Source organism: Crocodylus porosus, unplaced genomic scaffold (assembly GCF_001723895.1).
Source record: "Crocodylus porosus isolate Cpor-Errol unplaced genomic scaffold, CroPor_comp1, whole genome shotgun sequence".
In the NCBI taxonomy this organism is placed as follows: domain Eukaryota; kingdom Metazoa; phylum Chordata; order Crocodylia; family Crocodylidae; genus Crocodylus; species Crocodylus porosus.
The window spans coordinates 14,428,724-14,454,539 of NW_017728906.1; the positions used below are offsets into that span (position 1 = coordinate 14,428,724).

Below are 25,816 nucleotides of genomic sequence, written 5' to 3' on the forward strand. Positions count from 1 at the left end.
CAGTGGCTCGGCACGCGTTGGCGGCACCTGGGGCAGGTCCCAGCTCCGCCTGAGGGAAGGTCCCGGCCCCGCGGCTGGGGGAGCTGGGACCGGCCCTGGATCCAGCAGGAAGGCCCCGGGTCCATGGCTAGAGGGAGCTGGGACCCGCCCTGCATGCACCGGGGAAGGTCCCGGGCCCGCGGCGAGGAGGAGCCGGGACCTGCCCTAAATCCCCTAGGGAAGATCTCGGATGCAGTAGTTGGGGATCGCCCTAGATCCAGCAGGAAAGGCCCCGGACCAGGGTTAGGGGGAGCTCGGACGTGCCCTAGACGCACCAGGGACGGTCCCGGCCCCGGCCCCGTGGTTAGGGGGAGCTGGGACCTGCCCTAGACCCGCTAGGGAAGATCTCGGCTCCGGTGGCGAGGAGTAGCTGGGACCTGCCCTAGGTCCGGCAGCAAAGGTCCCGGATCCGTGGCTGGAAGGAGCTGGGACCTGCGCCGGACCGCGCGGCGGGAGGGAAGGTCCTGGCGGGCGCGGGGCCGGGCTGGAGAGCAGGGCCGCGGGCAGGGGGCTGGGGCTGCCCCGCGCTCTTTGGGGACCTGTTTCCCGGTCACTGCGGAGATCAGATGTTAAAAAGGAGAGGAAAAAAAAAAAAAAAACCAAGGAAGTCAGGAAATTCTTATCAGGCTGACAGCATTTTTAGGCTATGCAGTGCGTGGGTGAAGTGGGACTAATATTGACTTGGCCCTCGTGTAGTCATCTGAGAATACATTTTTGGGTTGTTGCTGCATTCCAGAAGGTTTTATCATTATTCTCCGCGAAGCTGGTTTTCTCCGTACATGGGAAGTGACCCCTAATATTGCTTTGCCTGGGAGACGCAAAAGCGGGCTGAAGCATTAAAGTCCCTTCTGCGTGTTATTGTTTTGCCTTTATTTATTGCTGAGAGAGGGAGAGGCAGGGAGGGCTTTTGCAGACAGGGACAGGAGCTGAGTTCTCCAGGGTGCACAAGAGACAGCTTCTGCTGGAAAGGGACAAGAGCTGATTTTTTTTCCCTCCAGGTTGCCAGAGAGGGAGAGAGACAGAAAGAGAGGTGTTGCAGAAAGGAGATGAGCTGACTTCTTCAGGTTGTTCGAGAGAGAGACAGTGAGCTTTTGATGAAGGAGACAAGAGCTGACTTTTCCAAGTTGTGGAGACAAGAGCTGACTTCTCCAGGTTGCTCAAGAGAGAGAGAACTGGCAGGAAGGAGACAAGAGCTGACTTCTCCAGGTTGAGAGAGAGAAAGCTTTTATAGAAAGGAGACCAGGTGACTTTTCCAGGTTGTTCAAGAGAGAGAGAAAACTGGCAGGAAAGAGACAAGAGCTAACTTCTCCAGGGTGTCCATGGGCAGATTGAGTGCTTTTCTAGCCCTTGCAACATACTTTTAAACAAATAGCTTTTGACTCTAAGTCCCAGCTTGTGGAATGGCACTTGTCTGGTAATTTTAGCTTTTGCGTTGCAGCTCAATGCTTCTCAGCCTCCTGGCTACTACACTGATGCTGCCTTGTCGGGTTGTATTAGGTTACCAAGTTATATTGAAAATGTAAATGCTTCCGTTGAGGATAAAACTTGATGTAAAACAGGGTTTGCAAATGAGGATTTGTGTGTTCGGTTTTATTTTATTTTTTGAACAGCTTCACTGTGGAGGTGAGCCAGTAGTAGTTGTAGCTGTGATGGTCCAGGAATGATGGGAGAGGCAAGGATTTCTTTGAGCGGTATCTTTCACTGGATCAGCTACGTAGCTGGGAGAGAGTTAGGCAAGATGTTCTTCCAAATGAAAGACGTTCTTTTTTCAGGTCTGGTTTGTGAATACATTCTTGGACTGTGGATATTACATGCAGCATACCTAGTGTATGGAATAGCTGTAATTAAACAGCAGCTTAATGTAATTATCTTTGTCACAGAAAATAGTATAGTTGTCTTCAAATGACAGAGACTAAAATCTCTTTTCAGTGTCAAATCCCAGTGTGATATTCACACATCTATATATTGCACAAATTATGAACTGTTCCAAAAGCATCACACTAATTTTTTTTTACTAGTCATTGTGTTTTTAATGCACAGAATTATTGCTAGTCTATTTTTCTTTTTATTTCATTTTTTACCTTGGCACAGAGACATGGCCTAGGCAAAATTAGAGAGCAAAGAATTAAACTGATATGTTTTATAGGTTACTGTGAGTACATTCTAGGCTGTTATTGCAAAAGGACCATCAAGTACTTGTTGTTGTCGGGGTTTTTTTGTTTTTTTTATCAGTTACTTCCACTTGCCCTGTCTTTCTTCATATAATTTAGTTATAAAGTGTTGCTGTTACAGTTATTTATGAACTGCTCAAAGTCAGGATACAGGACTGGCTTACATCTGTAAGCTCACTGAATTGTCTTTGCTGCACCCTCTAATTCTAACAGCTGGAAATTTAGGCACAGTTTATAACTGTCTATAAAAAAACATAGTTTAAAAAAAAAAAAAGTAACATAAAATAGATCCTCTTCCATCTGTATAGGCTTAATAGAAAAAAATTGCTGTTCAGATGGTGTTCCACATTATTCAAGTCACCCTGTTTTCTTTAAAATCAGTCTGCCAGTAATATTTACCCGATCAAGTAATTTGATTACTTGACCACTCTATAATGCTTTGTAATATTCAGCCTAAGAAAAGAGAAAATTCTCTTAACTGTTGCCAGGTTTTTATTCCTTCTCATGCACGCATTTGTCATAAAATGTTCTAAAATGGTAACTAAGATGATCGTTTTGGAACTCCCTTCTTTGCCAGAATTAAAACAATGGCTTTAAAAAAAAATCATGGAGAAAAATGAGTTAATTGTAAGCCTTAAAAAAACCCAAATTTTATATAAGAGCTGATACAGTGCAGCTCATCCTTAACATTTCCAAGGACTCAGCCTAGTTGCTGTTTTACAAAGTCAGTGTACCACTGGTGTCGTCATTTGGAAGTCATTACAAAATCAGCTGCCTGACAAAGGAGGACTGATCTTTATTTGATTCTTTTGCACGTCCGAGTTTCATACTAACCCAGGTCTTTGATGGTATGTCCTCCTTGTTGAAGTTAAAATGCTATTACCCAAAATATCTTTGTTGAAAATATGCATGTTTCTATGTACATAAATTTTTATGGTGCCTCTTGCTATTACCATTGAATTCTTTCTTTAACAGATAGAGCCATATCTTCAGCTCATGGAAGGATACCACCTTGCATGAACTAAAGGTCTAGTCCCTTCTGTTTATCTGTTTGGACTCCTTTGATCTGTTTGGCAACTTTTAATTACTTTTACTGGTACTGTATATTTGTATTAGAAAATATTCCTTTAGCATGCAACTAGGCATCCTCACAGCAGTCCGACTTTGTGCAGAAGGGATTATGAAAATAAACTTTGAGTTAGTCTGAGGTAAGAATACAGTGGCATCTTGGTCTGAGTAACAGATACTCACTCATTGCATGCAGAAGTGAATTTCTGGATACATTTTTAGTAAGTGATTCATTTTTAAAATATTTTTTTAAAGAGTAACTTCTCTTCCCTTACATTCTTGGTATCTGTAACACTTAGCCCCTGCATTCTTTAATTGCCTAACATCATTGCAGAAGTTGTAAAGTCTTGGGTTTTTACAAATCCATAGCCAAGAAATCTTTTGGGGATTCCTTCAGTTGATGAGTGCCAGTGAATGCTGGGGACTAGTCATAGAAGGCCCCTTCCAGTCCGTGGTTCCTATCTTCCTAAATCACTTGCTAGCAAATGACTTCAGGGTGGGATTTTTAAATATGTTTAAGTGGCAGAGAACTCAATTTCTATTCAGTGTTAATGGGAGATGAGCCCTACCACCCATTGGGTTTTTTGGAACTCTGCCCTTGGATCTTTTGGGATGCTGTAGTCTGTAGCAAGTGTCCAAGGAAATAAATGAGGCATGCTTGGGCACGCACACACATCCACATACACATAAGCATGCATTGCTAGAGAGGACAGATGAAAACGAGTTACAACCATTGGATTATACATCTAGCTATATGTTGGATTTTTCTTCTTTTTCCTGCCAAAGTATATACTGCATAAAAGTACACATTAATAATCTATGTTTGTTAATACCATACTATAGAGAGATTATTTTCAGCTCTCAGACTGGTGAAATTAGAATGAAGTGTTTGGCGTCTATATACCATGTTCTGGGTTTGTGACGGGATGTATGCGACACTGATGTAACAGAGCTTCCAATGCAAGAGTTCCCTGAGAGAAGGCGATCGTTGTAGAATCCTGACATCTTTTCAAAGCAAAGTAAGAAGAGTAACAGAGTATTCTGTCCAATGAAAAGGCAAGATAGGATTCATCGTGGCTCACTTGAACATTTTTTTTCCCCAAAAGAACAGGGAACCAAGCCGTAGCTTTGTTTAAATGTAAACAGTAAATGAGACTACTGGAGTTTCTTTATGGCACCATGATGACAAGAGTACATTCTTTCTATATCAGTGTTGCAAAAAGGAGTGATGATACACAGAAATAAGATTTACTGGTGAGGACAATGCTCTAAACCACCTTTTTCCGGTTAAGGGCTTGCCTTCATTAGAAGATTAGGTAACTCACTGGACTTCTCCTCATCAACAAATACATGATTTTGCAGATGGGAACTAGTTGTGTTTGGCATTGCATCAGCTTCTAGTAGGACAATCCAGATACGAATACCATGACTTCATTTTTCTTGTTAAGACGAGCCTTTAGTGGCAAATGTTCAATTGTTCTGGGAAGGACACTCATGTAACATGCTGGAAGAAAATTGCATTTGTAAACTTAATTCCACCATCTCCATGAAGCCAAAGTACATCTTCTGACTTTTAAAATCAAGATATTTTCTCAGGACCAAAGCTTCCAATGTCTCGCCATTGCCTTTGCTGGGTTTTCGATCGGGCCTATAAGATTCCTCTTAAAAAACTTTTTGTATTACACTTGATGCACCACTGACATTTATGTACCATGGCCTAGCACAGGATTTGGCCTGCTATATTCTTGCTATTCTGACTAGTATGAGTTTAAGTTTACACAATATTAAGAAAGTTGTGAATGGATTTTTTAAAAAGTTGTAGATGTATGGCTTTTCTTCTACTTGAGACCAGGCTTTCTTAGGGTGAATTTTTTATTGGACCAACTCTATTGTCAGGATAGTGTTAGACAAGCTTTTGAATGCAAGACATGCTTCTTTAGGTCTCTTCTACATCTCCTTATACTTCTCACAAATGACTTAAGTTCCTCTGTACCGGGAATTTTTCTCTTCCAGATGATTTCCTTTATCAGCGCTGTACTCTGAGGTTGCCAGTCAGGGTGCCAACTTGTGTCAGCTGCAGTAGTTGACACTCATGAGTTGTCTGCAGGCACTAGAATGGAATCCATTTCATGTGAGCCACTAACAAACTACCAGGGTGTAACTATTTTCAGTTATACAATTTCCAATCAAATTAAAGATGGTGATCAAAAAGCTCTGCAATTCATTTTCTTTTTTTCTGAATTATCCAGAATCCACATGAAAATGTGGTTATTCCTGAGATGTATGTTGTTTAATAAATTGCTTACACATTGTCAGGAAAAGTTTTGTTAAGCTCACGATGCAGTTAAGGACACTGTTTAACAAAAGATAGCACTTTAAATGTGCTATCTCCAAATCCTTTTTCCCTACACTATTGCTGCAAATCCAGTGATGCAGATGAAAGAAATACTTCACTTCATTCTGCATTCTGCACATGCTTATCTCATAACTTACTAATTTCTAAGGATAACAATTAGCACTTTACATTTTCAAATCTGGGAATACTAACTTTTAGGTATAAGCTGCCTTGAGTGCTTGATTTCCTCCTCTCTTCCATCTTTTTATTTAAGGATTTATACTTTATTATATAGGAGCCAGCCACACTGGCAGAAAGTACTGCATATGAAGACTTTCCCCCTTGTGCTCACATTTGTTGCAAACATTCCTTTTCAGAAGCTTCTATCAAGTGTCGGGCCGTATTCTTTGAAGGGGGTCGTATGGTGTTTCCTCAGCGTAGTTTTTCTTTATTTTCAGTTCCTGTTCTGTCTCATAATGGAAAATCTGTAACAGGTGGTCACAAGCCCACTAGACTTGTATGCTTTTGTGCATAAGGGAACATATGCTAGATGATGGTATGTACAGGGTTGGTAACTTGTAGGAATAGGCAATCCATTGTGGGCATAAAATTAGGAATTGGCCTAAAATGTCACTGAATACTTGATTCAAGTCCAAGCTAAACTAAACATTTTGAAAAGTTCAAATAAGTTTGGTTGCCTTCCATGCCACTGCACAGCAAGCTGATTGCAGTTGGAAGGGGGATTAGCAATATATGGAAGGAATGTTCAGGCATTTTCACCAAACACTAGGGGTGAAATCCTGCGCTCATTAAAGTCAATTGGTATTTTGCTGCTGGCTTTAATGTGGCTAGAATTTCATTCTATGAGAACAGGTTTTTCTTGGTTCTGGATAGGCTATTCAAGAAAGTACTAGAAATGTGAAAGAACTGATAGTTTCACAAGATTTTGGCTGGAAAATACTCTTGGCTGGAAAAACTGACTTATAATGGTATTTTGCGAGTATATAAAGATATACCAGCAGAGTGAGCCCAGCCATATCCATTTGATTCAAGATCAATGTTTGTATGCTCACTCAACATTCTGAATGCTTAACCAACCTGGACTTTCAGAAGGGTCAGTGTTACTGAGGGTCTGCTACTGACTTTCTCTTTTTTTTTAAAGCAAAGCACAAAAATGGTCTACAGTCAAGTCTACTACGCTTTCCTCCCTGGAAATGTTTGTGAATAAAAAAAGGTCAACCTTTATTTTTTGCAACCTCTATTGTACACCTCTACTTATTCAGAATTTCTTTAGCGCATGTACATGCTTGACCTGCTGGCCTAACCATCATACTGGATTATTTCTCCATAATCTAATTTGACTGAAAGCTGCTACAGGAACCAAATGCCCTTATTGGCCTTCTTTCTTCACCATGGCTGCCTATACATGTGCTCATGGGTGGGGGTGGGGCGGCATTTTAATTAGAGCAGTTCCTGGACAGCCACTGTAATTAAAATGACTCATCGGCATGTGTATTAAGCCCCTGCACATTTCAAAATGGCTGTGGGATGCTTTATCTGAAGCTCATTCAGTGAAGTTTATATAACATGCCCCAGCATCCATTTTGAGACATGCGGGGGCTTAATACATGTGACAGTGAGATGACGTTGGAGTATTCTAATTAGAACAATTAATCGAGTTTGCTCTGACACAATCTAATTAGAATGCAAATGAGCATGTCTATAGGCACCCTACATGCTCATCCAAGCTTTAATTCTACTTTCTGGCCCATGTGGTGGCATAGGTTTGTAGAGGCTGCAAAACTTGCCACCATAAGGTTTGCAGGCCTTAAATGGTGGGGAAAGGGACAGGAGGATATTGTAAGTAGATAAACATCAGGAGATTGGGAAGTGACTAGGGTGTGCTACACCATGAAGCCTTACATCACATGCAGTCAAAAGTATGATACTACATCTATGAACATAGTTTTTATATATTTTGTGGCTGCATAAGCATATAGCAGAACTGCTCTTAAAACAAATGTATGAAAGCAATTGATTTAGTACAGTTTGTGCTTATCAGCAATTTGACTGTTATCCTGGACTGGTTAGGTAAACCAACCAAATTCTGGAGGATTCAGAATCTTAAATACTTTTCCAGTAACCTGTACAAATATAGACACACAGTCTTGGGGTCAGGAAAAGTATCTCAGCAGTTAGCTGTAAAAAGACTGAAGGTGGAATGAATATAGTATATGTTAAAGAAAATGTACTGTGCTAAAGGAAATGTTACATCACTGTTACGTGGTCTCATTATAGCTTCTCATTCAAAATAATCCTCTGTCTACTGAAGCAAAGTTTGACTGGCTCAGCATTTTGATTGGCTGTGTATACATGTGGTATAAGGTACATATATTTTTTAAAATAATTTTTCCCCTAACCATCGAATCACTGATAAATAATTAAAATCTTATTTTAGCATAGCACTCCCATTTTTATTTTTGCAAAAGCCATCATTTTGGGTTATAAATAATTTTATGTTAACACGTACCCAATGCTACCACTTAAAAATAAATAAAAGAATGTAATATTGAAGATTTAGTGTTTTCAAAATAAGTTTAAAGAATATCTTTTATTGGTTACTCTCATAACTTGGTTAAAAGGAGGAAGACTGAAATGGAAAATTAATCAGATTCTTAGACTGTGGAAAGGAGAACATTCCTGCACACAGAAGCAACTCTGGAGATAAGTTTTAATTTCCTGAACTCTAGTCTCTGTATAGGAACACTGAAAGACTTCCTTCCTGATTACCAAGTCAGGCCAGAGGCTATACTGAAGAGTGTGTTTCTCTATATAATTGCATTCATGCTTATGCAGTGATATACTGGCAGTATAAATACAAACGGTATATTTGAATGATATAGGCTACCTTCTCAAGTGTTTTGTGCATACTTACAGCTTGGCATGAACATACACTTTATTTGTTCATTTCTATTTAGACACGTGTAAACTTCTATTTAACCCCCCCCCCCCACAACACACACACACACGCACACCTTCAGCCTGTTTTTTAATAGGACAGGGGTTACTTTGTACCTCTAAGAACACCTGGCACCACCCTATATATATAATATCATAGATCTCTAATATACCCAATTTATACAATGTCATATAGTATATGGCATGTGATAGGTGAGTATTATACATTCTGTAGCCACATTTACTGTTCAAGCAATTGCTTATTGTTATTGTTTAAAACTACTCACTTCGTTGCAAGTGCTTAACCAAGTAAGAAGTGCAGAATTGGATTGTTAGGAGAGCATCTCTTTAACAAAACATCTTGCTTACTAAATAAAAGGTCCAAGTTATGCTATTACTGTCATTGCGCATTTTATCTGCCTTTCCTCAGCTTGTGTGTGTGTGTGTGTGTGTGTGTGTGTATATATGTGTATATGTATGTATGTATATATATGTGTGTATATATGTGTGTGTGTATATATATATAGAGAGAGAGAGAGAGTGGCTTGTTATAAAGCTATGTGTCTAAATAAGCAAGTTTATATTAAGCACTACAGAAATGGGACTTTCTCTGTATTCAATATGATTCAGATTTTAATTTCCAAAGGTATATAATATCCTCAGACTGACAAAATAAGCAACCTATAGTTTATATTCATCATACAGCTTTGAACAACATAATATAATTTTTTTGAATATTACTTTGTGTCAGTATTCAGCAATGAAACTATCTTAATGATATAAACCAAGATTAAGTTTTGCAGTGAGTTTATGTTATAATAGACTTGTGGTCATCTCAGGTACATAGGTTTGTTAATTGCAATATTAGTTAGTGAAAACTTGTTCATTGCAATGAAGCTATCTGCCTCTTCTAGTAATCATTTATTATTAAAAAGATTTTCTTGTGTTTTCTAGCTTATTTCACAGTGACTGTGTGTATGTTTTAACAGCCAAATGTCAAGGGCTTCAATAGTACACTACATTGTAGAAGTCTGCCAATTACATGAAATGCTTAATAAATCAAGTATGCGTATTGTATAGAAGAAAACTTATGAACTGTTCAGGAATGAGAAATGTGTTACCTAACTACTCACGAAAGAGGAGAAGCTATAAACTTGTGGAAATACTGATGGCACTAAAATGTTTCCAAGCAAATCATAAAAGATGAGTCGAGGTGTATTTTTAAAAGAAGCTATCAAGTCCTGAAGTGCTCATTGAATGTATGCTTCACTCATGCTTGTGTTTTGCTGAAGCTGTGAGCGTGTAGAGCTGGGGGTTGAAATGGCTGACTGCGGCTGAGAGCTGCTGCAGCCTGCCTGTTGTGGTGAACTTTCTGTGAAAACAGTTGTAAAGTGGAACATCTGAAAAATATGTTCCGTGCAAAATGGATCTTTACACACATTTATTTTGATATTTTAGTTTGATTTGAGAGAGAAAAGGGTTTGGACTAGCTATTCACAGGCTTATGCCATATATTTCTTGTAACTGTCTTTTTCCCAATGCTTTCCCCTTCTCCCCCCAATCATTTGTTTCACTATTTCTGATTTGGGGTCATTATTGTAACTTTTCTGGTTTTTACACATCGGTATTTTGTCCACAGGCTTGCATGATTTAAACAAAAATTGGGTTTCTCATTGCTGTCAGTGACATTACTTTGTGCTATGAAACTTCTTGCAAAGGACCAGATTCTGTTGCCTCACTCTAATGCAATAGCAGTCTATCCCAAATGTAGTCCTCCTGACTACTTCCATACTGCTAGTACTTGCAGGGTAAGGTGGTAGAGGTGGAAGAAACTATTCTAAAGTGAACAATTTGGATTGAGGAAGTAATACTTTTAAGTGACTTGTGTAGAAAGTTTTCAACACTTCTCCAATTTAATAACAGGATCAAAAATTTTAATGACTATTTGGGAACATTTTCCCTTGCTTGCCCAGTTTTATGCAAGACATAATGAAATGAAGCTTCAGCTTCTTTAAAATGATTCTTTGAGGACATGGGGTTCTGTGCTTCCAATGACTTTCACTATTGATTGCCACTTTCTTGTTGTGTTTTTTCTTTAATCCCAGAAGAAGTTAGCAGTGTATGCCAAGATGCAAGAATCTCTGGAGGTGACCCTTCCCAGCAAACAAGAGGAAGATGAGAGAGACCAGCCTGCTGAGATGGAGTACCTTAACTCTCGCTGTGTCCTTTTCACTTACTTCCAGGGAGACATTGGTTCAGTAGTGGATGAGCACTTCTCAAGAGCTTTGAGCCAAGCCAGCAACTTCAACCCAGAAACTGCCCTTTTAAAAAGCAAAGCAGGTCTGAGTCCTTTATGGAGAGGTAAGAAAAACAAGAGTTTAACCTTGTGTTGTTTAGCTTAACCTGTTTCATGACTGCAAACACTGTGTTCCTGCTGGAATCTTGCATCTGTGGTGGTGGTGGAAATATCCCCTTGGTCTTCAGGGAAGCAGCAAGGAATTTCTTGGAAGTCAGTGGCTAAGAGTGACAAGTAGGGAGCAAGAATCAAAGGTCTGGAGGAAGTTGGCTCTTTAAATTCACCTGATGCTCACTGCTTCAAGATGAGGTCTCTGAGGGACCAGCACCAGCCATTATGGGAACTACTGAAAGAACGGAGGTATAACTTTCACCCCCTTGATGTGAAAAATTTGGCCCCAGAGGTTAAAGGAAGGATGAGCTAATTGTTATGATGTTAGCCAGGAAGTCAGAAGACCCGCATCCATTTCCTTGCTATGCCACAGACAGTCAGGGTCTCAGTGGCTCTATTCCCCTTCATCAAGTGGGGATAATACAGTACTTAAGAGGAGTGTTGTAAGCATAAGTACATTAGAGATTGTAAGGCAGCCAAACACTATAGTAACAGATAGGAGGCACATGTCTCTAGATAGATAAGCAGTAATTCTGGCTACCAAACCAGCTTGTTTTTGGAGAATTACAAAATTAGTGAATGGAAAAAGAGCCAGAGAGATATTTGATTTTTGTAAAAAGAGAGGGACTGTTTTATGCAATCTCTCAAAAATTAATGGATTGAATGAATTGTAATTGAAGTCATTCTATAATTATATAGACTATAAGTTGGCAGAAGGACTGTAGGCAAAAGTTCATTAACAAGTGTATCAAGTTGGGGAGGTTAAGATACCACAGAGACCAGTGGATCATTCAACAAACAGAACTTGCTGAATGAGCTTGAATAGGGAGCACTTGCAGATGATAAACAGACAGAGGAATTTTGAACTTCACTGTGAAAAGAGAAATAATACAAAATGATCTTCTTTCCAGAAAGACATTAACAAATAAGAGGGTGTGAAGCAAAGGGCAACAAAAATGGCTGGGGAGCTCAAGGGATTTATGGTTTAACCCTGCATTATTAAAGTGAGTGGGTGCTTTTCCATTAACTTAAATAGGAGAACTTTAACTTGAACAGACTTGAATAGGAGTGGGATCAACCTCACTGTTACAAAGAAAGATCACGAATTTGGAAATGGCTAGTGTGTCCCTCCAGATGAGCTATAAATATTATACAAATATGATCATACTACTGCCCAAACAGTGAGTAGAGAGGACTCTCTGCATAGAAATCTTGTACATCGTACACTGAAGAAGAGGAAAAGCCTATAATTTCTGTGGCATCATGTATCTCCATGCACTTTTCTCTAAGATGTCTCCCCTGGTTCCCCTTGGGGCTCTGAAGGGACAGATAATAGCCCAAATAAGAATGCCTGACTCACAATTCCCCATGATGCAGAGAACCCTGTGGTATGAAAGTATTCCTGGGATTTGCAAGAGGTTTTACCTGCCCCCTAGGCTCTTCATGCATTCCAGGTGCCCTAGATCCTGTAGTTCGCACTCCCAGAGAATGAAGAGCATATTTGTTTTTCAAGATAAAAGGCTGAAATGGATTTTGTCATGGCCAAACTAATGTCTAAAACAGAGCAGCTTGAAAAAAAGGAAGAGGGAAAGTCATTCAGCTGCTTCAGTGTCCATTTGTTAAGGTTAAAGAGGCTCAGTGCAGCACATGTATATCGCTCTATATAGACTCCATGTTCTTAGGAAGTTGATAATTTGCATTTATTATTGCCTTTCGGAAAAATGCAGAAAAATTGTGGAAGTGGGTAGGAGCAGGTTGCATATTATTCTTTTGTTGGATTATTTGTCTTGTATCCTGAAAGAAGGATAATAATATTATCCTTCTACTTTTTCACCTGAATTCATGATGGAGGTGCCATTTGTGATTCCATAGATTAGGTTAGCTATGTTTTGACTTAAGGTATTCAACTGTTCAACTTGTGTGTGTGTGGCATCAATTATTCTTTTACATACCAAATGCATTTGCAAAAAAAAAAAAGTATAGTTGTTTATATTACTCATTTTTAAAATTGATCTTTTAAGAAAGTTAGTACCCAGGGTCAAACCTTTGATTTTTTCTTTTTATCCTTGACAAATTAAATAATACAGATTCTTCAAACTTTCCATACAGTTAAAATAAACTGAAATCTAAGCTTTGGAAAAGTTTTTAGAATTTAGTGCTATTTTTCCCCCATTTTCTTTCATAATTCAAATATATTTTTTCCTTTTCATAGATTCATAGATGTAGGGTTGGAAGGGAACTTGTAGATCTTCTAGTCCAACCCCCTCCCCTGGGTAGGAGAGAACTGGGCTCAAATGACCCCTGCCAGATAAACGGTGAGCCTCCTCTTAAAGATCTCCAGGGTAGGAGTGAGCACCACTTCACTTCTCTTGGAAGTTGGTTCCAGATCCTAGCTGCCCTGACAGTGAAGTAGCGCCTCCTGATGTCTAGTCTAAACCTACTGTCTAGCAACTTATGGCAGTTATTTCTTGTTACTTCGGGAGGCGCTCGGGGGAACAAGGTCTCTCCCAAACCCTGCTGGTCCCCCCTAATAAGTTTTTTTTATAGACAACCACTAGGTCCCACCTCAGCCTTCTCTTGCAAAGGCTGAACAGGTTCAGGTCCCGTAGCCTCTCCTCGTAGGACCTGCCCTGCTGCCCCCGATCATGCCAGTGGTCCTCCTCTGGACCCTTTCAATGCTGTCCACATCCCTCCTGAAGTGCGGCACCCAGAACTGGACGCAGTACTTCAGCTGCGGCCTGACCAGTGCTGCATAGAGGGGGAGTATCACCTCCTTGGACCTGTTTGAGATACACCTGTGGATGCAGGACAAGGTACGATTAGCCCTACTGACTGTGTTCTTGCATTGTCGGCCCATGTTCATCTTGGAGTTGATAATGGCTCCAAGATCTCTTTCTGCTACTGTGCTTTTGAGAAGGGAGTTCCCCAGCCTATAGGTATGCTGCTGGTTCTTACTGCCCTACTGTAATCTGTCCTTCCCTTCTAGCATGCCCACCTCACCCCAAATCATGCTCTTGTCTACAAATTTAAATAGGCTGCTCTTCACCCCGTCATCCAAGTTGCTAATAAAGAATCACTATAGCAGTAACTACAGAACACTTTATAAACCATTTTCTTCCTAGCACGCATACTGTGGCATGTTTTCAGTGCAATACACTTCATGTTGGCCACTACTAAATAGTTAAGAATTGCAGTTAGTTATCACTGTAGTACCTGAGAGATTGCAACCTCTGGCCTCCCCCACAGAATAGGAAATGGTTGTGGTAACTATAGTATGTTTCTTGACCATGCTTTTGTTTTATTTCATTTTTTATGAAGACCAATTTAAGTTACTTGGTGTATTATTTTCTTTTTGTAGGGTCAGCGTCAAAGTTGATAGCACTGAATGGTTAAAGTAACACCTCCTCTACCCAGATAGTTTTCTCATTATTAAAATGTCCCCATAGGACTTAGGCTATTACCTGTGTACCTTTTATAATGTAGCACTGGCAAAAACTATTGACCATACTTGAGGATTCTTCTTTCCCCCCCACCTTACAAAATCTGCAACTATAATGGAAATACATATCCTCATGTGTGCTATAGTTGGCTGTGGTTCACCTCGGAGGCTGATACAATATGTAATGGACACTTTTGTTGATGGTATCATACATTTAGTGCCTGCAAAAAAAATGCTGTTTGATAGGCTTGCTGGGCAGGATTCTTTTTTATGCACATAAGATGAAAAGAATGAGTAGGGGAGTTTAAATTGCCTTGTCAATATTCTTTTACTGTGTGCAGGAGGGACTACCTTGTCCCCAAGAGAACTTCTTGTCCCATTTACCACTTGGCATTGCAATTGAAGGGACAGCAAGAGCCAAGTGCTGCCACAGGTAATGGGTTTTATAAAACAGGCTCTTGTTCAGTAGGAACTAGACTGAGAGAATCAAACACGTGTTTTTTATACTTCAGACTCAATTTAGAACAATTGTGTGTCTAGCTGACTTTGTCAATTTGGCCTGTAATTCATATTCACAAATATGCTGGTTGAAGGCTCTTACCGTATTGCTAATAACATTAACTGAGTGGTTAAACAACAATTTCTTTGCTTAAGGGTCTTGTTTTTTGAGGTTATTCATCTCTGGAGCTTCTCTGCCTTGAAAGTCACTATAATGTTTGTAACAATTTCTACTGAAAATAAAGATAAGGTACTGGGTACAGAGTGCTGAGCTCTGTTTTAATCGAAAGGAAGGTTGTATCCGTGGTGAGAGCAAAGGATATAAGAATTGCCTTTTAGTGGGTTGGACCATAGATCCATCTTGCCCAGTATCCTGTGTCTCAGTGGATGCTGAAGGGGAGAGTGAACTGGGCATGACCAGGGATTTTTTCCACTCTTCCTCCCTCACTTGCAGCCTCCAGCATTTAAGGTATAGGAAGTTCTAGCTCAGAAGCTGCATGCCTAACTCCCATTATCAGTAGCTACTGATGCCCCTTTCCTCCAAGAATTTTTTTCCAGTCCTTTTTTGAATTGGGCTAAACGGTTAGCTGCCAAAACATCTTGTGGCAATGAGTTTCATACTTGAATTGCACATGGTGTGGAAAAGAACTTCCTTTTGATAACTTTAAACATACTACCTACTAGTTGTGTTTTGTAATCCCTAGTTCTTATATTGTGAGACCAGTAAATAATAAATCCCTATTTCCTTTCTTTTGACACTTAGTATTTTGTAAGCCCTTATCATGTCCCCCCTTAAGTGTTTCTTTTTCTAAACTGATTAGGCCTGGCCACTTTAGCCTCTCCTCACATGGAAGCACCTCCGTAACATTAATCATCTTTGTTGCCCTTCTTCTCTGTACCTTCTCTAGTCCTTCTATATCTTTTCTGAGGACCAGAACTGGGGACAGTATTCAAGGTGTGAATTCACCATGGATATAGGAAGGGGCATAATGATGCTTTCAGTTTGGTTTAAAATCCCCTTCTTAATAATCCCTACCATTTACTTTGCCTTTCTGATGGCTGCTGAGCACTGAGCCGATGTTTTCAGTGAAGTGTCCACAAGGAGTCTTGTATCTCTTTCCTATGTGGTAAGAGCCAAACGTTGCAGGTATAGTTTGGGGGGGTTTTTGCCCACCTGCATTACTTTATACTTACTTGCATTGAATTTCAACTGGCATTTGCTCAACCATCCTTCTGTAGTTGCTTAGTCTGCTTTGGTCTTTACCACTTTGAATAATTTTTTGGTCATCTACAAATTTGCCCACCTCACTACTTTCCAGATTAGTTATGAATATGTTAAATAGCAGAGGTCCCAATGCAAATCGCTAGGAGACCCTGCTGTTTATTTCTTTCCATCCTGAAAACTTATGTATACTCACTCTTTGGTTTCTATCTTTAAACCAACATTTAACCCACAAGTGGACTTTCCCTGTAATCCTGTGACTACCTAATTTGGTTAAGAGCCTCTGATGAGGGACCTTGTCAAAGGTTTTTTGAAGTCCAAATGTACTATGTTAACTAGATTGTCCTGAATATTTTGGAAGTGAAAGTCTACCATCTCCTTCCCTTTCCCCGCTCGAAGTCTGTTACCAAGTCTGTAGGCAGTTTATTTGCACTCTTTTTGCCTATTTGTAAAATGGGGGATAATACCTATTTCAGAGGAATGATGCAAGGTGTAGGTAAGCAAAATTGCTGAAGTACTTTGAGATCCTCTAGTATGAGGTGCTAGAAAAGTTTATTACAGAAAACTGAATCACACTTTTAAAATAAAGACACAGAGTTGTATTTTATTAGATAGCCTTTTAACATTTGAAGCAGTTTGGTATGAAGGTAACTTTTATGTACAAAACCAAAATGTGTTTGCCAAAGAAAATATCAGTATTAGAAGTTATTCATATTCAATTGGCTAAAGTGGCCAGATTCAAATCCTGTTGGAGGCGACAAAAAGACTCCCATTGATTCTAATGGATTTTGAGTCAGACCCATAAATATGTTATAGTGATGCAGTCAGACAGACAAAGCATTTTTATAGTTTTTATGTTTCAAGGACATTTTTGTTTAAAGGAAACGAAGTTCAGATTAATGGGTTTGGAAGCACACATTCATTCTTAAAGATGTCTGCACCCAAGTCTTTTTTTCCTGCAGTTGCTTGTTAAAAAAATAAAATAAAGGTCATTTTTTTGTCAAATCATATAAATAGTTTTGCAGACTTTATATGGTTTAGGAGGATTCCCTAACAGATCCTACATAAAACTTTCCCTATCTTTATTTTCTCCATGGGGTATTTTTATGATTTTGGTATCTCCGTTCAGGCTAAAGTCCTGAATTTTAACATTTCCATCTTTGACCAAAAAATTCTATTTAAATTGGGGAATATTTCAGGATGGAAGACTTTTTAAAACAGGACTTTTGACTAGGAAGCCAGGATTCTGGAGGTGTTCATTTTCTTACCACAGTTCAAACCCACTTACCACTCCTTGGAAAGATGGACTTTTAAAAATACGATGTCATAATACAATGGCATTGAATTGGGTTTAAACATGCACATATTGAATCCATATTGCGAAAGCACATAGGTCTTTTATTGAAGACTTAATCTACTTCCCATTAAATAGTTTATTCTGTTTAAAGTTGTTTTATAGATGGAGCTTTACCCAAAAGTATGTGACAAGTTGCAATCTCTGTCAGTAATTCTACTGGAAGGGGACATAAAACACGAAAACATTTATTTTCCATGGTCAGTTTTGTTGACTGTGCAGTGACCAAAATCATATTGGATGTGAGACCACTTTTGAATTCTGTAATTCAATATGTATTAGGCTTGATCCCGTCAATAAAAACACTTAATCAATTAAAATTTATATGGGCCAGATTCTACTACATGTATTGCACATATAGGAGGACCTAGGAGCCTACATGCAATTCTGTTCACTCTGCTTGAGTATCTGAATACTCATTAGGCTGTCTACTTTTGTAACAACGTCTATTTTATCCTTAATATTGAGTCATAAGAAAGCAGTGGGTGGGAGGAAAACTCACCTACCCATTGTTTTAACAGTTTTTCAGGAACTAGAGTAGAGTTGAATAGTATTGCATTTAGGTGGCGGTCCATTTATGCACCTGTTGTTGGAACAAAATCTGGCCCAGGGTATTAGTCACATACAAAAACAAGTAGCAAATGCTTAAATCAAGTGCATCTCTTTATTCACAAGCCTTGGGGGAGAAATTATACTGAAAGAGTAGCATTAACTATCGTGAAGTTTTTTAAATTAAGGCTGAATGTTTTTTGAAATTTATATATTGTAGCTCAAACAAGTTTTGAGTTTGATGCAGAAATTACTAAGGGAGATTCCATAGTCTGTTATACAGGAGGTCAAATTCAAACTAAATGATGTCATTTAAAGTATACCATATTTACTTGAATATAAGGCAAGCCCTCAATAACTAGATTCTATATATGGGAAAATATTAATTTGTTAAGTAGAATCTAATTATTGCAGATTAGCCTTGAATTTGCCCCCTTCCCACTGCTACATCAGGGAAAATAAATCTGCGAGGGGTCAGGTAGCCCCCTTTAAATCTGCCCCTCCCCCGCAGTTTCTTCCCCCTATAGCCCCTTTACTGTCAGACCCTAATATCCCTCAGCACATAGAAGTGAGGGGCAAATCTGAAAACACTGACTTCAAAATAAACATGCCTGTAATAATCTGCATGACTATGGGTACCCACAGACTTCTTTCATCCAGAATTGATACATATTACCTGTTTGGAAATTGCTTCAGGTTTTAGCAAAGTATGTTTTAGCAAACACTTTTAAACTGAACTTCTTATATATACCTTCTTATATATCGTAGAAACTATGCATGATATTAGTCCAAAGCCAAAAGGCTCATGATTTACCATATAGTTCATTGGGCTGGGTCCTTGCAGAGTCAACAGCATTTCAAGCCATGCTGACCTTTTATATCTCAGCACTTCAGATACCTCCTCCCCACAAAACAAAGGATTCCTGTGCTAATTAGCCCCACACTCAGAGGGATCCTGTATGAACCATTTAGGGGCCTGTTTGATGATGTTTGCCACACATGTAAGGCTGGTGAAGAAACGGAAATAATTGGAAATAGGAAAGAAAGGCACAGCTCATCTGTGAGAGTGAAGAGGAAGTCAAAATGTAGCGGTTCACCATGACTTGAAAGAGTTGGTGCTGAGGGTGACTGTGTGCAATGGGCAATAATACCTATTTTATTTAGATAGGCTGTATTAATCTATTTTTGTGGTAGGTATCCATCAGTATGTTTGCCCAATATGGGTCGTGTTATAGTCCTTCTTGGTGTTGACTGCATTTAATCAACTTCAGAGCTGGCTTCCATTACTGAGCACATGCTACTTTTGGCAGCAGTTTAATGATAGGCAGTGTATTTAATGAGGTTCCCTTGCATGCAAATGTAAAATGAGAAGCTAATTCTGGAAAAAATCTCAGCTTGTATTTGAGTAAATGCAATGTTACTCCAACCTTCTTCTCTTCCCTTCCAGAGAGCTCAATGGTTTCAAGTCAGCGGAGCAGTTTTCCAACTTCATTTTGGACCGGCTCCTATCAACCTCCACCTCCACCATGTTTGAGTGGAGTTCATCCTGACTTCCCCGTTACTGCATCAAGTACCTTCCCAACAGCAGATCCTAGCAGCTGGCCAGGACACAGCCTTCATCACACTGCCCCGCCTCCTCCTCCTGCTGCATCAGATTCCTGGCATTATCCTTTAACATCTCAGGTGAGCCCTTCATATGCACACATGCATGATGTGTACATGCATCGCCATCACCCCCATCCACACATGCACCATCATCACCCCAGCTCACACCATGACCCCCGATATGGATCCCTGCTGATGCCTTCAGTACGTGCAGCCAGGATTCCTGCTCCGCAGTGTGACGTGACAAAGACAGACCCTACTGCTGTCACCAGTGCTACCTCAGCATGGGCTGGAGCCTTTCACGGAACAGTGGACATAGTACCAAGTTTTGGTTTTGACACAGGTAATGTAGTTTGCTTATCTCCATGGCTGGTGTAACAGGAAATATTTTGAATAACTAAACAGACTCTAAGTAATTAAACTGGCCTTCATATTGGTTTTTTAAATGATATCTTGGGGTGTGACTTTCTCCCCATGAGCACTGAAAAGCTGTGTTTAGAATGCCACTAACAACATAGCTCACAGGCTGTCCCCTTACTGTACAGAGCTTCAGTTTCATTAGCAGTTCAGCATCACTGGTTGCAGCTGTATTGCATCCTCTGGGCAGGGCATTGACTGGTAACTTATAGTATGCTCAGGTCAGTTGTATTGTTGTCCCGTTCCTTTTTCGGTGCGTATTTATCTGATATCTTTTCTACTAGCAGCTAAGCAAACTTTGCTGTTATTTCTGGAGTCTTATACATGCAACCATATCACTAAAAAAATCTTAGGTTCTTTCACCTCCTTTCCTTGAGGTGTTTGTCTGGATTTCAGTGTGAGTGGATATACAAAACTGTAGCTGAGTGTTGTAGAGTTTGAAGTAAGAATTATTGTTTTGTTTAGTGTGTCGAGGGGAATAAAGAACAGGCGGGAAATACTAAAGGGCCCACTAAGAATCAGGATAGGGGAATACTAAGGGCAGCTATCAGGGGACTTAGGTGTCTCTATACTAATGGTAGGAGTATGGGAAACGAGCAGGGGTGTTGCCCTATATGTTAGGGAACATTATACATCCTCTGTACTAAAGATGGGACAGAGGACAGGCAAATTGCAGTCCTATGGGTCAGATTACAAGGGGGTAGGGGTGAAAGGAACTTGATAGTGGGGGTCTACTACAGACCCCCACACCAGGGGGTAGAGTTATACCTAGAATTCTCAAAACATCTCAAAGGCAGCATGCTCAAAAGACCTAGCTGTTATGGGTGACCTAAATTACCCAGACATCTGCTGGGAGGAGCAGTTGGCCAGGTCTGCCTGTTCGCATAGATTCTTAACCTGCATACAGGACCTGCATCTAACACAGGAGGTATGCAGTCCCACTAGGAGAGATGCCTTACTTGACTTGGTGCTGGCCTCAGGGGAGGACTTGGTGGGGGAGCTACAGGTACAAGGTAACCTAGGGGATAGTGACCACCAGGTGATAGGATTCACTATCTGACATAAGGTGGCAAAGACGCATAGTAGGACAGTAGTGCTAGACTTCAGGAAGGCCAACTTGAACAAGCTCAGGAGATTGGTTAGGGTGGGACTGAGGGGTGATCGCATCTGTGAGATGGGGGTCCAAGAAGGGTGGGTGTTCCTCAAGGGACTGATGCTACAGGCACAGAGGGATACCATCCCACTACATGCAGAGGGAGGCAAAAGAGCCAAGAAACCTTCTTGACTGAGCAAGGAAATCCAGGAGCCTTCAGAGGAAAAAAGAGGCCTACAGTCTATGGAAGCAGGGGGCAGCCACCAAGGAGGAGTATACCTACTTGGCTCGCATTTGCAGGGAAGCAGCGAGGAAGGCCAAAGCGGATATGGAACTCAAGTTGGCAACAGAGATTAAGGATAACAAAGTCCTTCTTTAAGTACATTGGGAGCAGGAAGAAAGCGCAGGGTAACATAGGACCACTACAGAATGGACTAGGGCAACTCGTAATTGATAGCATGGAAAAAGCAGAGCTCTTAAATAATTTCTTGGCCTCTGTTTTCCTGGACACTGATACAAATGCACCTCCCAATGAGTCTTTAGTCTGGAGTGAGAGTAATACCAATCCACCAATGGTTAGCACTGACCTAGTGAAAGGGCACTTGGAAAGGTTGGATGTATTTAAGTCAAGAGACCCTGACGATCTTCACCTAAGGGTACTAAAAGAATTGGCTCATAACATAGCAGAACTATTGGTGCAGCTGTTTGAGCACTCATGGAACTTGGGGCAGGTCCCAGAGGACCTATGCAGTATTGTTGAAGCCACAGATGAAGTGTGGTGCCCAAAACTGGACGCGGTACTCCAAGAGGGATGTGGGTAACCATGAGAGCATTCAGAGGAGGGCCGCGCGTATGGTTGAGGGCCTGCAGGTAAGACAGACTGAGGGATCTGAATCTCTTCAGCCTCCACAAGAGAAGGGTGAGAGGCGATCTTGTGGCTGCCTACAAACTCATTGGGGGGTGGGGGGGGAAGGAGGGGCCAGCAGGGAATAGGGGACACTGTTTACCAGGGCACTCCTTGGGGTTACCAGAAGTAATGGCCACAAACTGGAGGAGAACAGATTGAGATTGGACAAAGGAAGAAATTCTTTATGGTGGGGGTTGCCAAAATATGGAATGGGCTTCCAAGGGAGGTGGTGATCTCCCATACCCTGGAGGTGTTCAAGAGGAGATTAGACAGGCATCTGTCTGGGGTTAACTAACCCCAGTGCTCTTTCCTGCCTGGAGCAGGGCGTCGGACCCGGTGATCGACCAGGTCTCTTCCGACTCTAGAAATTTATGAATCTGTCTCTGACTGAACATACCGTTGGGTTACTTCCTACTCAAAATAGCATGAAACAGAAACCTCACTTTAATTAAGGTCAAGTGCAAAATGTCTCTCTCTCATTTTTTATCTTTGTTAGCATTAGTAAACCAGCAAATGTTAGCTACACATTCTGCTCTCTGCATCTTATAAGCAAACAGTGCTGCTTGCTGCCTCAAGAAATTAAGGAAAATGGCATAACAAGATTTTTAAAAGGACTGGACAATTTTATGCCCATTAATAACATTTGCAGCTGTGTACATGATATAAGGGTAATTTAATTTTATGCTCTGGGTTGTAAACTGATAATCTGTCAAGATTGGGAACAAATTATTCCCTCCTCATGGGACATGAATTCTGGCAAGTTAAGTTAATGGGAGGATTTCACCTGGCTCTGAAGTAAAAGCTATTGCCAGTGATGGACCAGTGAGCTGATCCAGTATGAAAGTAATTCCAAGATTCCTAGTCATGAAGTCAGACAGTTGACTCAGGAGTTATTTCAGGAACCATAGATCAGGAAAGCCATTTAAGGAGTAGGGTATGGACTCCTGTAAAGCTTCTGATCCTTTTTTTTTTTCCTTCCATAAAGTTGGTGGCAATTTAGTTTATCCACTTCATGTTTATCTGAATTTGTATTTCTAATCAGTTGTTATCACTCTTTTTTTCTTTAATAATATGGTGATAAATACTGAAATAGATTGTACTGCTCAGTACCTCCTTCCTGAATTCTTAGGGCCTTGATTCTTCCCTGCCTTAATTTTGTATAAATTCCTTGTGCACAGGTACAGGTATACAGGGATAATTTTGGCTGCATATGTATAAATGGACTTAGCATAGTTATAGTTGACTATAAATTGAGGCAATGGAGAGAGCCTGAACCATAATTTCTGACCTATGCCCAACGCTCAAGTAAACAGTGAAAAAGATGGAAAATTGTGAGTTATCTTTTTTGCAGAAATATCAAGATTAAAACAACCAAATATTTTTAGTATTCAGAATGCCATGTACTGTAAATATAATAGTACAGATTTGCTGGAATGTCTTCAGTTTTGTATTAAACTCTTTATAGACCCAAGATTGGGGAGCACAGAGTAACAAATCAGTAGGCACTAGGTCTAGGATTGTATTGCAGTATTTGCATTGCATGTCATAGCATCATGACTCAACCTAGTCCCTACACAAAGATCAGTTCATGTGGGTAAATTTCTACATTGCACAGAATTTTATTACACTCAGCACCAATTGGCATCCATGCTGACTGTGTCAGTAGAGAGCATAAGGTCTTTGTTGCATATTAATTTTAGGTGGCTCAGGGAGCTCTTAAACTCTGGATTGTTGACGCATTAAGACATGTAAACTAGTTTTACGCTGCCTTTGTGTGGCTTAAAATTATGCCATTCCAGGGCAGGTTTATCTCTGATCCCTGTTACCCAACTCATGTTCCACGAATGTGTGGCAACTCCCCAGAGATAAGCCACCCAAGTTTCAGTTTTCCAGTATCCCAGGATGTAGTGTCCCTTCTAGGGATGTAAATATCATTTAAAAAATATCCATTTTTCCACCTCTAATTATAGTGATTAAATAGTTAGCTGATAATGCATATCTAGTCCTGGCTGGGGAATTTGGAGCCTTGGGCCGCTGCCTACCCTGCCCCACCCCACTGCGGCAGAAGGAGCCGCAGCCACCTGTCCTAAGCAGCGCAGGAATCTGGGTGGGCTGTGCAAAGACTCACTTGCACACAGCTGCTGCTGGGACACTGTCCCTGGGGCCCTTGATGGGTGGGGAAGAGGTAACATTAAGCCCTGCCAGACAACCCAGCCCATGTGAAGCCCTGGGCAGCAGCAGCAGGTGAGGGGCTTTCCCAGATCACTGCAGCTGCCAGTGCATTGGGAAAGAGGGAGTAGACTAGTTATGGGTTTTAGTTCCCCACCTTTGCCCTTCTCCCTCCTTTTCCATCCCCTTTCTGCTCACTCATCTTTCCATCCCTCCTAGCCTATCCTGCCATCTTCCTGTTCCTGAGGCACCGCACTGCTTCCCTTCCTGCTGGATTGTACCCCATGCTAAATATTAGCCAGTGATGCATTACCAGTATAAATATACTTCTCATTTAAATGTTTAAACTTTCACATTCCTAGTCCCTTCCCCTCACCCTCCTGTTCTGTATGGACAGCTCACAGCTGTAGCTCCTAGTCAGGCCCCAGCTCACCAGCCCTCTAGTGGCAAGTCAAAGCTGCAGGTTGGAGATAGTCAGAGAAAGCTTTTTACCTGAACATGTAACTGCTCTAAACCCAAACTAACGTGAACATCAGTCAGCATCTGATAATGTGCAATGTGTAGCAAGGCCCTAAGAACTGAATGGCTATGAAGAACATACTAACTTCACTTATAGGTAGTCCTTCCAGAGGATGGGTTGGGCCATATTGGAAGGAAAGCTTGGATTCTGGCTGTTTCTGCTTGCATCTCTTTGACTAAAATCCATCAACTTCTAGAACTGCCAATGTGTCACATTCCATGAGCTTTAAATTATGAATATAAAAAAAAAAAATCATTTGGTCTTCATTTTAGCTCTCACTTTCCAGAGCCATACAGATATGTAAGCAATTCTTCTTTGCTTAATATTTAGTGTGGGCCACATTTCTTGTGCTCTTGTCACATGCAATTATAAAAACATTTGTAAAATTCCTCATGATGAATTATGTTGAATGTGAGTGTTCTGATCACCAGAGGAGACTACTCTGTAATTTTACCAGTTCTGCTGTGCTAAGTCAGACTTCTGATCTCATGAGTGGATAATGCTGGCATACATCAGAAGTTAAAGTCACGAAGAGGGGATTCCTTTGCATATTATCAATAGCTGGGGAATTTATGATTCGGAACGTTGTTAGCTCAGTGAACAATGATTCAGTGAAGTATTGATCTCAGCATGATACATCTGTTTGCACTTATGTGGATTCACTTAATTTGATGGATATGGACTTATGTACCTGACTCCTATGACGTGGAGCTTAATTTTCACATATTGTGCTGAAAATTAACTTCTCTATGAATTTCACTTCACTCCTTTTTTTTTTTCTTCTTCTTTTTTTAATACAAATGAATACTAAACTTGTAGCTCTGGTGAGTAGGACCCTAGCTCAGGTGCCTAAGCCATAAAATCTGAAGGAAATTGTCGGGGTAACTGAACACCGAGTGAATCGGGCCCCAAGGTCACGGTGGGCCGGGGTGGCAATTGGAATATGAACAGGTGGGATTAGCGGCAGTGGAGTGTGAGCTGTACAGGAAGTTTAAACAAAGATGATTTATTTACTCACGCTTGGGAAGCGGAGGCTCAGATATTTCTTCGGTTACAGTATAGAGA

General features: G+C 40.6%; 1 protein-coding gene across 1 annotated transcript in view; it reads left to right on the forward strand.

Annotated features, from left to right (window-relative positions):
- The first annotated feature begins 1,446 nt into the window (after positions 1-1,446).
- VGLL3 (vestigial like family member 3) overlaps positions 1,447-25,816 on the forward strand; it is a 29,542-nt gene continuing 5,172 nt past the window's right edge. The window contains 5 exon segments of the mRNA XM_019528732.1: positions 1,447-2,044; positions 2,046-2,231; positions 3,186-3,237; positions 10,680-10,932; positions 19,488-19,988. Coding sequence (XP_019384277.1) covers positions 2,016-2,044; positions 2,046-2,231; positions 3,186-3,237; positions 10,680-10,932; positions 19,488-19,988 — 1,021 coding nt within the window. The 5' untranslated portion in view covers positions 1,447-2,015.